The 11,303-nt window shown below is 46.0% G+C and overlaps 2 protein-coding genes and 1 long non-coding RNA gene across 4 annotated transcripts in view; 1 reads left to right on the forward strand and 2 right to left on the reverse strand.

Annotated features, from left to right (window-relative positions):
* Positions 1-10,892, reverse strand: LOC117767742 (nucleus accumbens-associated protein 2-like). Of its 2 annotated transcripts, none has more exons than XM_034595583.1 (8): positions 10,375-10,890; positions 5,913-6,587; positions 4,993-5,204; positions 3,959-4,218; positions 1,885-2,061; positions 1,695-1,800; positions 1,001-1,098; positions 1-850 (listed from the first exon to the last, which is right to left on the reverse strand). In XM_034595583.1, the coding sequence occupies exons 2-8, from the start codon at positions 6,348-6,350 to the stop codon at positions 225-227; spliced, it is 1,917 nt and encodes a 638-aa protein (XP_034451474.1). In that variant the 5' UTR covers positions 6,351-6,587; positions 10,375-10,890; the 3' UTR covers positions 1-224. The 2 variants fall into 2 exon arrangements, with proteins under 2 accessions (XP_034451474.1, XP_034451473.1); XM_034595582.1 differs by having other exon boundaries at positions 7-850; positions 1,885-2,067; positions 10,375-10,892.
* On the forward strand, positions 902-2,516 carry LOC117767760. The gene is made up of 3 exons (XR_004614937.1): positions 902-939; positions 1,010-1,135; positions 2,480-2,516. It is a non-coding gene; the product is annotated as an uncharacterized LOC117767760 (long non-coding RNA).
* LOC117767741 (sulfhydryl oxidase 2-like) overlaps positions 1,536-11,303 on the reverse strand; it is a 21,375-nt gene continuing 11,607 nt past the window's right edge. Inside the window, exons 13-14 of the mRNA XM_034595581.1 lie at positions 5,379-5,382; positions 1,536-1,549 (exon numbers count right to left, since the gene is read on the reverse strand). The gene's annotated coding sequence lies outside the window, so the exon portion shown is untranslated. The remainder of the gene's footprint in view (positions 1,550-5,378; positions 5,383-11,303) is intronic.

The raw sequence follows: 11,303 nt of genomic DNA on the forward strand, positions 1-11,303 counted from the left end.
CATCATCTTCTTCATCATCAGTCCTGTTGCTATGGGCCTGTGCTGGACTGCAGGAGGCTGTTAACATGCAGCAGAGCCGAGCAGACAGACAGGTAGGTCAGACGGACAGACAGACAGGGGGTAGAGAGGTAGACAGGTAGTGAGGTAGGGGAGGAGACAGACAGGTGGGGGAACAGGTAGCTATTGTATTATTTACATACAGGTAGGCAGATGCAATAGAAAGCTTATTGGCTGTCTTCCAGAGGCTCCGCCCCCCTCTCTTCTGTGTCGGCCAATCCTCTATGAGAAGGAGCGGGCTCTGCCGGCTGGGGGGAGGGGTGTGAGGAGGAGGAGGAAGAGCAGGAGGAAAGGGACAGGGGGAGGTGTGAAGGTGGTTCAGTCTGTAACCTCCCTCCCCCGTCGGCCTCGCCTCCTATCAGCCCTTCCTCCACCTGTCCACTGCCTGCCCCGCCCCCACGCGACCCGGCGAACTGCAGGTGAGGCAAGATGGCGGCTGGCACTTCCTTCTCCCTCTCTTTCTCCCCCGCTGCCTCCCTCCCACGTCTCTCTGCGTACAGCGGAGCCTCCAGGCTGAGGTAGGAGGCGCTGAGCTGTCGCAGGTCCAGCTCAAAGGGGCTGCCGCTGGGCTGCACCGCGGCCTCTGCACCCTGACCTCCGCCTCCTCCTGCTCCTCCCCCACGCTTAGCTTTGCGGGGATGGCAGGAGCCAGAGGCCGGGAGGCCGTCCGGGAGGAGCGACTGGATCTTTGGGAGCCAACGTTTCCGCACTCTGCGAGCGTTGGTGCACATGTCGGCCGCAATGACGTTCATCTCACTCTCCTTAAAGTTGGGAGCAAAGTTCTGACAGTAGACTGAGGAGGAGGAGGGGGGGAGAAGGAGGAGGAAGAGAAGAAAAACAATGAGGGAGGATGAAAGAAATGTTTCAGTGTTTTCAAAATACGTGAGTGTGTGAGTGTGTGTGTGTGTGAGTGTGTGTGAGTGTGTGTGTGTGTGTGTCTTACGTTTCACAGTGTTTAACACTCGGTTGTCCAGGGGCTTTCGGCTCGGATCATTGGTGGAGGAGCGGATCCCTGTACCACAGCTATTGGCCAGTGTGTTTCTATGGAAACCATAACAGCCCAATCAGCTCCTACACTGTAAGTCAGAACCTGATCATTGAACACTGATGATGTCACTGAAGTCTGGTGATGTCACATGTTGTTTGACGATGTCACTAAAGTCTGGTGATGTCACATGTTGTCTGATGATTTCACTGACGTCTGGTGATGTCACATGTTGTCTGATGATGTCACTGATGTCTGGTGATGTCACATGTTGTCTGATGATGTCACTGATGTCTGGTGATGTCACATGTTGTCTGATGATGTCACTGACGTCTGATGATGTCACTGATGTCTGGTGATGTCACATGTTGTCTGATGATGTCACTGACATCTGATGATGTCACTGATGTCTGGTGATGTCACATGTTGTCTGATGATGTCACTGACGTCTGATGATGTCACTGATGTCTGGTGATGTCACATGTTGTCTGATGATGTCACTGACGTCTGATGATGTCACTGATGTCTGGTGATGTCACTGACATCTGATGATGTCAACAAACGGAAACATTTACATTGTTTACAGAGGTAATCAAAGACTGAGAGAAATAGTCCATATGCTAAGCTAGGCTAACCACCTGTTGGGTCTCACCTGTCGAAGAACGTAGCCAGCAGTCTCCTGAGCAGCACCTTGTGTTTGACTCCAGCACACAGGTGACAGTTCATCAGCTGACCTCGAGTCATGAACACACCTGAACCTGAACACACACGTCACAACGGTTCATCTCTTCACGTCTGTTTCATAACCTGTTACTATGACGACACATTACAGGACGTCCTACCTGCCACCAGCTCCACCTTCTCCCCCGGGTCGCCCTCAGTGTACAGTGACGGATGGCAGCGATACCCAATCTGACTGATCAGACTGGCAGGTAGAGCCATGTTGTCACGACCAACCAGCACACAGGGTCGACGCTCGTTAGCCAATGGGAGAGGCAGCATATCCAGCTTCTCTTGGACTGGACCAATAAGAAAGAGGGAGACAAGAGGGGAGGGGTCAGAAAAAACAGGAACGCATAATGACAAAGCTGTCAATCAAGTCTCTTAACCTGCAGTTCACCTGTTGTCCACTAGAGGACTGTGGACAAAAGGAAAAACTTTAAAGGGTCACTATCACGACCCCTGAACTCTGCAGACACAAAGTCTGACTCACAAATCACAACTCATTAAGTTTAGCAATGCAAACTATCATCAAATAAAAGTGAGATTTTATATCACACACACACACAAAAGTGAAACCAAGGTGTCTCTTACTCCCCCTGGTGTCTGGCTGCAGTATAGATCATAAACCCTCCTCCTCCATGTTAGCAGATGGGACATGAACCAAACAAGAAAATCAAAGTAGTCGTTAAATAAATGTTTGCAAAGATGTTTCAGGTCGTTCTTATCTCCCTGATGTTTGTTCAAGTGTTTCTGATCACTTTGGTTTGAATCAGTTATTTGAAACAGTTCTTATTATGGCGGCTGCTGAAATACTTCAGGTCATTTCACTCAGTTAAGAAGGTTCAGTAAAACCTTTCTAACCCACTAGATGGCAGCGTTAGTATATCTGAGATATTTTGGCTTCATGTTAAGAAGACGTGATCTTGGTCCAGCAACTCAGTCATTTTGAGCAAAAAACAAGTAGGAACTGCCTCGTCCCTGCTATGGACTAGATTTATATATATTTTCCCATTTTCCCATTCCTCAGACAGCTGATGTTACAGAGACAGCCAGAAGAGCAGGGAGAACCACACGCAGAGGTCAAAGGTCCCTGACCAGTGTCAAACCAGGGAAATTATAGTCACATGATTTACATCGTAACCGTTTGGTTACCAAGATGATTCTTTGGTGTAGTATTTCAATTCAATTTTATTTGTATTGCGTTAATCTCTACAAACACATTCTTCATGTGAATAAACTGAATCTTCAGGGGAGGGAACAGATTATGGGGCTGGAAGCTTCTGGCTTCAGTTTCTAGTTTGACCAATCAGGTTTGAGCAGCTGTGGTAAAGAGAAAGTGGAGGAACACATTTACTAAACTTCTTTTTAATCTATCTAGCTGTTAATAATTAAATGTGGACTCTTAAACATAAGATCACTATCATCAAAGGCTATTTTAGTAAATGAACTAGTCTCAGATCAGAAAATAGATTAATTGTCCCTCACTGAGACCTGGCTGCATCCCGATGAATATGTCAGCCTAAATGAATCTACCCCCCCCCCCCCCCCCCCCAGTCATGTAAATTCACACGTTCCCCGAGACTTTGGTCGAGGAGGTGGAGTTGCTGCTATTTTTAACTCCAGTCTATCAATTAATCCTAAACCTAAACTAAGCTACAACTCATTTGAAAGTCTTGTTCTTAGTCTTCCACACCAATCCAAGAAACACCAACAGCCAATCATATGCCCTGGGGGCTTATTCTGAATTTTTAACTGAATCCCTAAGTTTTTATCAAACCTCGTCCAAAAACAAAGAACTTATTGTTGGTGACTTTAATATTCATGTTGACAATAATAATGATGCCTTAGTGTTGCATTCATTTCAGTATTACACTACTTTAATTGGTAATAAAGTAATATTATCGAGAAACACAATAGTTCAACAAAGACTTCAGGCTTTAAATGTTAGATGTGCTCTGTTGAACAATCAGGGCAAAGTGATGAACATCACTGACGCATCACAAATCTTACAGCATCTGTAACATCTGTTCAACTTCACTGACACAGGAGGTGCTGTGGGACTCTGGTGTCAAAATGTAGTTTAGAGTGTCAACGGCTGCAGATATTCTGACAGATATTGTGTTAAGTTTTGTCATCACTCCGCTTCCATACAGGTTCACGTTTGAAATGGGACTGTACCATGAAGTAACTTACTGTAGGCGTTTGCAGGATGCCCGTAGAGGTGTTGGTAGAGTCCAGGATGGACCGTGTTGCCGTAGTAATCCTCCTCCAGCTCCTCCTCAGTGGGGGGGTGAGAGGGAGGAGAGTCTGTGGGAAGACTGGACCCTTCTGGACTGGAGCGCCCCCCACCAGCCAGCAGGTAGGACTGCAGCCCTGGAACCAAAGCTCCACTGGCACCCAGGTAACACAGAGCACTGTTCCTGGAGGTCTGGAGGTCCGTGGCAATGTCCACTCTGAGGACAGAACGGACAGAGCAACTATCTTATCTTTGGTGTCAATGATCACAAGGTGAACAACAGAAATTCTCTGTCGTTACAAAGCACGTCACGTATTTGATTTCCAATGTTACTGCATTGACACCAACACTGCATCACATGACTTGCTCCATTCATATCAATGAAGGAGTTTGAAATTCACATGCAGGAGGAGGCTCAGTCCCAATGCAGCCATAGAGGTCCCCTCAGAGATGAGACCAGATCCAGGACCAGAGTCAGGTTCACATCAAATTGAGTGTAAAGGCTGAAGTAAAACGGATGAAATGAAGCAGTACCACTCACAATCACAGGGGGCAGTGTAGCTAATGGTCCAACTGAGATGACAAGATGAAGAATTTTTAACAATGGAACTTTTTGTGAGTTGGTAAGAAACTACAGGATCCACATGATGTCACATGACCCAGGACCAAAGGAACATCATCACAACCTCCTCCACCATCGCTGTATTTGTTGACTCTGAGCTGCCCTCTAGTGGAGGAACAACCATGCCTATATAGAGGACACATGGAAGAAGGGACATTGATGGTATCCTCCTTTGAAATGGACATATCTCTTTTTGGACATAAAGGCTTTCAGCACAGTTGGCAGCAGTAACACACAAAAACTACAGATACAACATATCCTCCATTAGTCACAACAGCTCAACCAATGACAGGAAGACTTTACCTTTTCCAATCCGGGTCAAACAAACATGACGACACGGATCTGAACTTCAATCCTGTTGGTTCTCACCTAGTTTCCTCTCCTCCTCCTGCCGCTGCTCCTGCGTTCTCCTCAGCAGGAGGAGTGTCGGCTCTCTCCTGTTTTATCCTGCTCACGGCTAACAACAGATCCTCAGGACTCAGGGCCGGCTGGTCTGGACTGGCCTCCTGCAGCTGGGGGGCGCTGTGCCGCTGCTGGACCACCGGGTTGTCAAAGCTTCCGAGCTCGTCTGCTGATGTCGTCTGTGATTAGAAAAGATTCTGTGATGGTTGAACCTCATCGTGAGCTCAATGGACTCAGAGGCGGAGCCTGGTCTGACCAGCTTCAGATCAAAAAATGCATTGAGCTGCAAGTCCTTTAATGTCCACTAGATGCTACAGACACAAACACTGACTAAAAGAGGACGATGAGGAAACTTCTCTACAAACATAAAGTCAGTTCAGAGTTTAGCTTCAACTCTGAAGATTCTAACTTGGACTGATTGTTTTTCACGAGGTCCTAAAATGTTGGTGATGCAAAGTTTTTCTCTGAGACAGAAAAAGTGACAAAATGTTCAGATGTTTCCCAGAGAAACAGAAATGTTCCGTTATTCATGTGTAAATATCTTCACTCTGCAGTTGAACCTGGAATGAAATGCATCCTCACGTCTGATTGGACCAATTAGCTACAAAAGTTACAATAACAGTCAAGTCTCACGTTGAAACCACGTTTATGCTGGATGTTGTTTCAGGCTGAAGATTGAGAATAAACTCCTGAACCCAGCAATCTACTGCTAGCAACATTAGCAACATTAGCATTGCAGTGAAGGTAGCACTGTTAAGTTCCCAGCAGGAGGTCGGGAGGTTAACTCTGCACCAACCAACACATAAACACTCTTCACTATCTGGACTAACTCCACTGACTCGTGTCTACCTAAGTTAACTCAGCTCTGTGGGCGTGGCCAAACCAACCTGTGAATCGCAGCAGAGAGGGGAGGAGGAGGAGGAGGCCTTCATCATCATCAGCTCCATGCCTCGCTCCACAATGTTCTGGATCTGCAGGTACCCGGCAGTGTACATGAGCACCAGCTGCTCGCTGGCGGCCATGCTGAGGCGTCCTGTGTAGCAGAACGACAGAATCTGCTGGAAACATGTCGGCGTTACAGAAGACGGCAGCTCAAACACCGCCTGGGAGGAGGAGGAGGAGGAGGAGGAGTCAGTTGCAGAGCTGAACAGGTCTCTGAAGTACAGGGAGGAGGCGGCGAGGACAGCCCTGTGCGCCTTGAAGGCCTGACCCTGCACCAGGATGGACACGTCGCAGTAGTGGCCCAGCAGCCGCTGCTCGTTCAGGCTGCCCAGCACGCTGCTGCCGAAGTCTGGGATCTCAACCTGCAGCAGCCCGTCGGACATGATGGAGGCGGGAGGAGCGCGACGCCACAGGAAGCCACCGGGGGCTCAAGAGAGACGGAGGCTGGAAGGAGGCGGTCCTTAACAGTCAGACAGACTGACGGAGGGGTGGAGCTTAGGTGTCAGGGAGGCTGCAGATACAACAACATCTGAGGTACATACTGTTGTTGTGGAGGTCAGAGTGAGGTGGTGCAGGGACTAGATGGTCCTGATGGGGGTCAACTCAGATCCGAGAGCCAGCTGGAACCAGAAGAGGGGGGGCAGGTATAAAGGGTCACGTACATCTCACAAACTGAGAACATGTGAGACTGAAACACCTCTGTGATGATGGATAGATGGTCTAGTTCACTTTAGTATAGTCCAGTAGAGTCTAGTTCACTTTAGTACAGTCCATTAGAGTCTAGTTCAGTTTAGTACAGTCCAGTAGAGTCTAGTTCAGTTTAGTACAGTCCAGTAGAGTCTAGTTCAGCTTAGTACAGTCCAGTAGGGTCTAGTTCAGTTTAGCATAGTCCAGTAGAATCTAGTTCAGTTTAGTACAGTCCAGTAGAGTCTGGTTCACTTTAGTACAGTCCAGTAGAGTCTAGTTCACTTTAGTACAGTCCATTAGAGTCTAGTTCAGTTTAGTACAGTCCAGTAGAGTCTAGTTCAGTTTAGTACAGTCCAGTAGAGTCTAGTTCAGCTTAGTACAGTCCAGTAGGGTCTAGTTCAGTTTAGCATAGTCCAGTAGAATCTAGTTCAGTTTAGTACAGTCCAGTAGAGTCTAGTTCACTTTAGTACAGTCCAGTAGAGTCTAGTCTAGTTCAGTTTAGTACAGTCCAGTAGAGTTTAGTACAGTCCAGTAGAATCTAGTTCAGTTTAGCATAGTCCAGTAGAGTCTAGTTCACTTTAGTACAGTCCAGTAGGGTCTAGTTCACTTTAGTAGTCCATTAGAGTCTAGTTCAGTTTAGTACAGTCCAGTAGAGTCTAGTTCAGTTTAGTACAGTCCAGTAGAGTCTAGTTCAGCTTAGTACAGTCCAGTAGGGTCTAGTTCAGTTTAGTACAGTCCAGTAGAGTCTAGTTCAGCTTAGTACAGTCCAGTAGGGTCTAGTTCAGTTTAGTACAGTCCAGTAGAGTCTAGTTCAGTTTAGTACAGTCCATTAGGGTCTAGTTCAGTTTAGCATAGTCCATTAGGGTCTAGTTCAGTTTAGCATAGTCCAGTAGAATCTAGTTCAGTTTAGTACAGTCCAGTAGAATCTAGTTCAGTTTAGCATAGTCCATTAGGGTCTAGTTCAGTTTAGCATAGTCCAGTAGAGTCTAGTTCACTTTAGTACAGTCCAGTAGAATCTAGTTCAGTTTAGTACAGTCCAGTAGAGTCTAGTTCACTTTAGTACAGTCCAGTAGAGTCTAGTCTAGTTCAGTTTAGTACAGTCCAGTAGAGTTTAGTACAGTCCAGTAGAATCTAGTTCAGTTTAGCATAGTCCAGTAGAGTCTAGTTCAGTTTAGCATAGTCCAGTAGGGTCTAGTTCAGTTTAGTACAGTCCAGTAGAATCTAGTTCAGTTTAGCATAGTCCAGTAGGGTCTAGTTCAGTTTAGTACAGTCCAGTAGAATCTAGTTCAGTTTAGCATAGTCCAGTAGGGTCTAGTTCAGTTTAGCATAGTCCAGTAGGGTCTAGTTCACTTTAGTACAGTCCAGTGGAGTCTAGTTCAGTTTAGTACAGTCCAGTAGAGTCTAGTTCACTTTAGTACAGTCCATTAGAGTCTAGTTCAGTTCAGTACAGTCCAGTAGAGTCTAGTTCACTTTAGTACAGTCCAGTAGAGTCTAGTTCAGTTTAGTACAGTCCAGTAGAGTCTGGTTCAGTTTAGTACAGTCCATTAGGGTCTAGTTCACTTTAGTACAGTCCAGTAGAGTCTAGTTCACCTTAGCATAGTCCAGTAGGGTCTAGTTCAGTTTAGCATAGTCCAGTATAGTCTAGTTCATTTTAGCATAGTCCAGTATAGTCTAGTTCACTTTAGTACAGTCCAGTAGAGTCTAGTTCACTTTAGTACAGTCCATTAGGGTCTAGTTCACTTTAGTACAGTCCAGTAGAGTCTAGTTCACTTTAGTACAGTCCATTAGGGTCTAGTTCACTTTAGTACAGTCCAGTAGAGTCTAGTTCAGCTTAGCATAGTCCAGTAGAGTCTAGTTCACTTTAGCACAGTCTGATAGAGTCTAGTTCAGTTTAGTACAGTCCAGTAGGGTCTAGTTCAGTTTAGTACAGTCCAGTAGAGTCTAGTTCAGTTTAGCATAGTCCAGCAGGGTCTAGTACAGTTTAGCACAGTCCAGTAGAGTCTAGTTCAGTTTAGAACAGTCTGATAGAGTCTAGTTCAGTTTAGTACAGTCCAGTAGAGTCTAGTTCAGTTTAGCATAGTCCGGCAGAGACTAGTTCAGTTTAGCATAGTCCAGCAGAGTCTAGTTCAGTTTAGAACAGTCCAGTATAGTCTAGTTCAGTTTAGTACAGTCTAGTAGAGTCTAGTTCAGTTTAGTACAGTCTAGTAGAGTCTAGTTCAGTTTAGCATAGTTCAGTAGAGTCTAGTTCAGTTTAGCATAGGTCAGTAGAGTCTAGTTCAGTTTAGAACAGTCTGATAGTCTAGTTCAGTTTAGTACAGTCCAGTAGAGTCTAGTTCAGTTTAGCATAGTCCAGCAGGGTCTAGTTCAGTTTAGCATAGTCCAGCAGGGTCTAGTTCAGTTTAGCATAGTCCAGCAGAGTCTAGTTCAGTTTAGCATAGGTCAGTAGAGTCTAGTTCACTTTAGTACAGTCCAGCAGGGTCTAGTTCAGTTTAGCATAGTCCAGCAGAGTCTAGTTCAGTTTAGCATAGTCCAGCAGGGTCTAGTTCAGTTTAGCATAGTCCAGCAGAGTCTAGTTCAGTTTAGCATAGTCCAGTATAGTCTAGTTCAGTTTAGAACAGTCTGATAGAGTCTAGTACAGTTTAGCATAGTCCAGCAGAGTCTAGTTCAGTTTAGCACAGTCCAGCAGAGTCTAGTACAGTTTAGCACAGTCCAGCAGAGTCTAGTTCAGTTTAGCATAGTCCAGCAGTCTAGTTCAGTTTAGCATAGTCCAGCAGAGTCTAGTTCAGTTTAGCATAGTCCAGTAGAGTCTAGTTCAGTTTAGCATAGTCCAGCATAGTCTAGTTCAGTTTAGCATAGTCCAGTAGAGTCTAGTTCAGTTTAGCACAGTCCAGCAGAGTCTAGTTCAGTTTAGAACAGTCTGATAGAGTCTAGTACAGTTTAGCATAGTCCAGCAGAGTCTAGTTCAGTTTAGCACAGTCCAGCAGAGTCTAGTACAGTTTAGCACAGTCCAGCAGAGTCTAGTTCAGTTTAGAACAGTCTGATAGAGTCTAGTTCAGTTTAGCATAGTCCAGCAGAGTCTAGTTCAGTTTAGCATAGTCCAGCAGAGTCTAGTTCAGTTTAGCATAGTCCAGTAGAGTCTAGTTCAGTTTAGCATAGTCCAGCAGAGTCTAGTTCAGTTTAGCATAGTCCAGCAGAGTCTAGTTCAGTTTAGCACAGTCCAGCAGAGTCTAGTTCAGTTTAGAACAGTCTGATAGAGTCTAGTACAGTTTAGCATAGTCCAGCAGAGTCTAGTTCAGTTTAGCACAGTCCAGCAGAGTCTAGTTCAGTTTAGAACAGTCTGATAGAGTCTAGTACAGTTTAGCATAGTCCAGCAGAGTCTAGTTCAGTTTAGCACAGTCCAGCAGAGTCTAGTTCAGTTTAGCATAGTCCAGCAGAGTCTAGTTCAGTTTAGCATAGTCCAGCAGAGTCTAGTTCAGTTTAGCACAGTCCAGCAGAGTCTAGTTCAGTTTAGCACAGTCCAGCAGAGTCTAGTTCAGTTTAGCACAGTCTGATAGTCTAGTACAGTAAATGTGACTTCAGTCTGTTTTAGAGTTCAATTCAGTTCAGACAGGCACCAGTGTGAACAGAAGGAAGAGAGAGAGACAGGTAGATAAAGAAACAGAGAGATGGATTAAAAAAGACAAACGAATCTATCAGTCAGACAGACAGACAGCTCCTCACCTCCTCCATGCAGCAGCTGGGAGAGGTTTTCTTCTTCTTCTTCTGCCTCTTCTTCTTCTCCTCCGCTCAGTCAACGCATCGTCTGGTGTGTCACTGGAGGGGGAGGAGGGGGAGGAGGGGGAGACACAGCAGACAGTGAGGAGGAGGAGGAGGGAGGAAGAGGAGGAGTCATCTGAGGACAGTGAGGGAGCTAATGCGGCTAAGTGCCCTGCAGAGGACGAGAGAGAGAGGGGCGAGCAAGAACACACACTGCAAGGTTTACATATACACACATGTAGACACACAACTCACACAATCACAATGTGTGTCTGTGAGTGTGTGACTGTGTGTGACTGTGTGTGTGTGTCTGTGTGTGACTGTGTGTGTGAGTGTGTGTGGCATGACTTGGCCAAATGCACAGCGCTGCATTGCAGTGCCGAGGCTGAGTTGGCATGCTGAGTACATAGTGTGCATACTGCGACTGTGTGCCAGGCTGACACACACACTCACACACACACACCCAGATACACACACAGACACACAGACACACACACACCTCAGCCTCCATCATCATATTTAGTTCAGTTTAGTTTCTATCATGAAAAAGAGACAGAGAGAGACATCTCTTTAGTACAGATGGAGAACATCCCATCTCTCTCTCTCTCTCTCTAACTGTCTGTGATATAGTTGATGAAAGTGATAAAGATGAAGGAAGCATCAGGTAAACTGAACTGGACTAAACTGAACTGGACCGAACTAAACTCACTTTGCTCCTACGGGTCAGGCTGGTTCTGTTGAGCTCCAGCAGCTGACAGAGGTTCATCCTCTGAGGAGAATCTAGATCTTTCAGAAACTCATCAGAGGAGCTCAAAGGATCTTGTGGGTCTCTGAAGACCCTGGTCCTCCTCAGAGACTCGAACAATCCACACCAGCTCCACGGATCCTCTAAA

Source organism: Hippoglossus hippoglossus, chromosome 9 (assembly GCF_009819705.1).
Source record: "Hippoglossus hippoglossus isolate fHipHip1 chromosome 9, fHipHip1.pri, whole genome shotgun sequence".
Taxonomy (NCBI): Eukaryota; Metazoa; Chordata; class Actinopteri; order Pleuronectiformes; family Pleuronectidae; genus Hippoglossus; species Hippoglossus hippoglossus.

Bases quoted from the DNA above. Each gene is read 5' to 3' on its own strand.
- LOC117767742 (XM_034595582.1), bottom strand. From the start codon at position 6,350: ATGTCCGACGGGCTGCTGCAGGTTGAGATCCCAGACTTCGGCAGCAGC. The intron at 5,205-5,912 runs GTTGGTTTGGCC...TTCTAATCACAG, and splicing joins CTCTCTGCTGCGATTCACAG to ACGACATCAGCAGACGAGCT. The intron at 1,801-1,884 runs GTAGGACGTCCT...GTGTGTGTTCAG, and splicing joins GAAGGTGGAGCTGGTGGCAG to GTTCAGGTGTGTTCATGACT.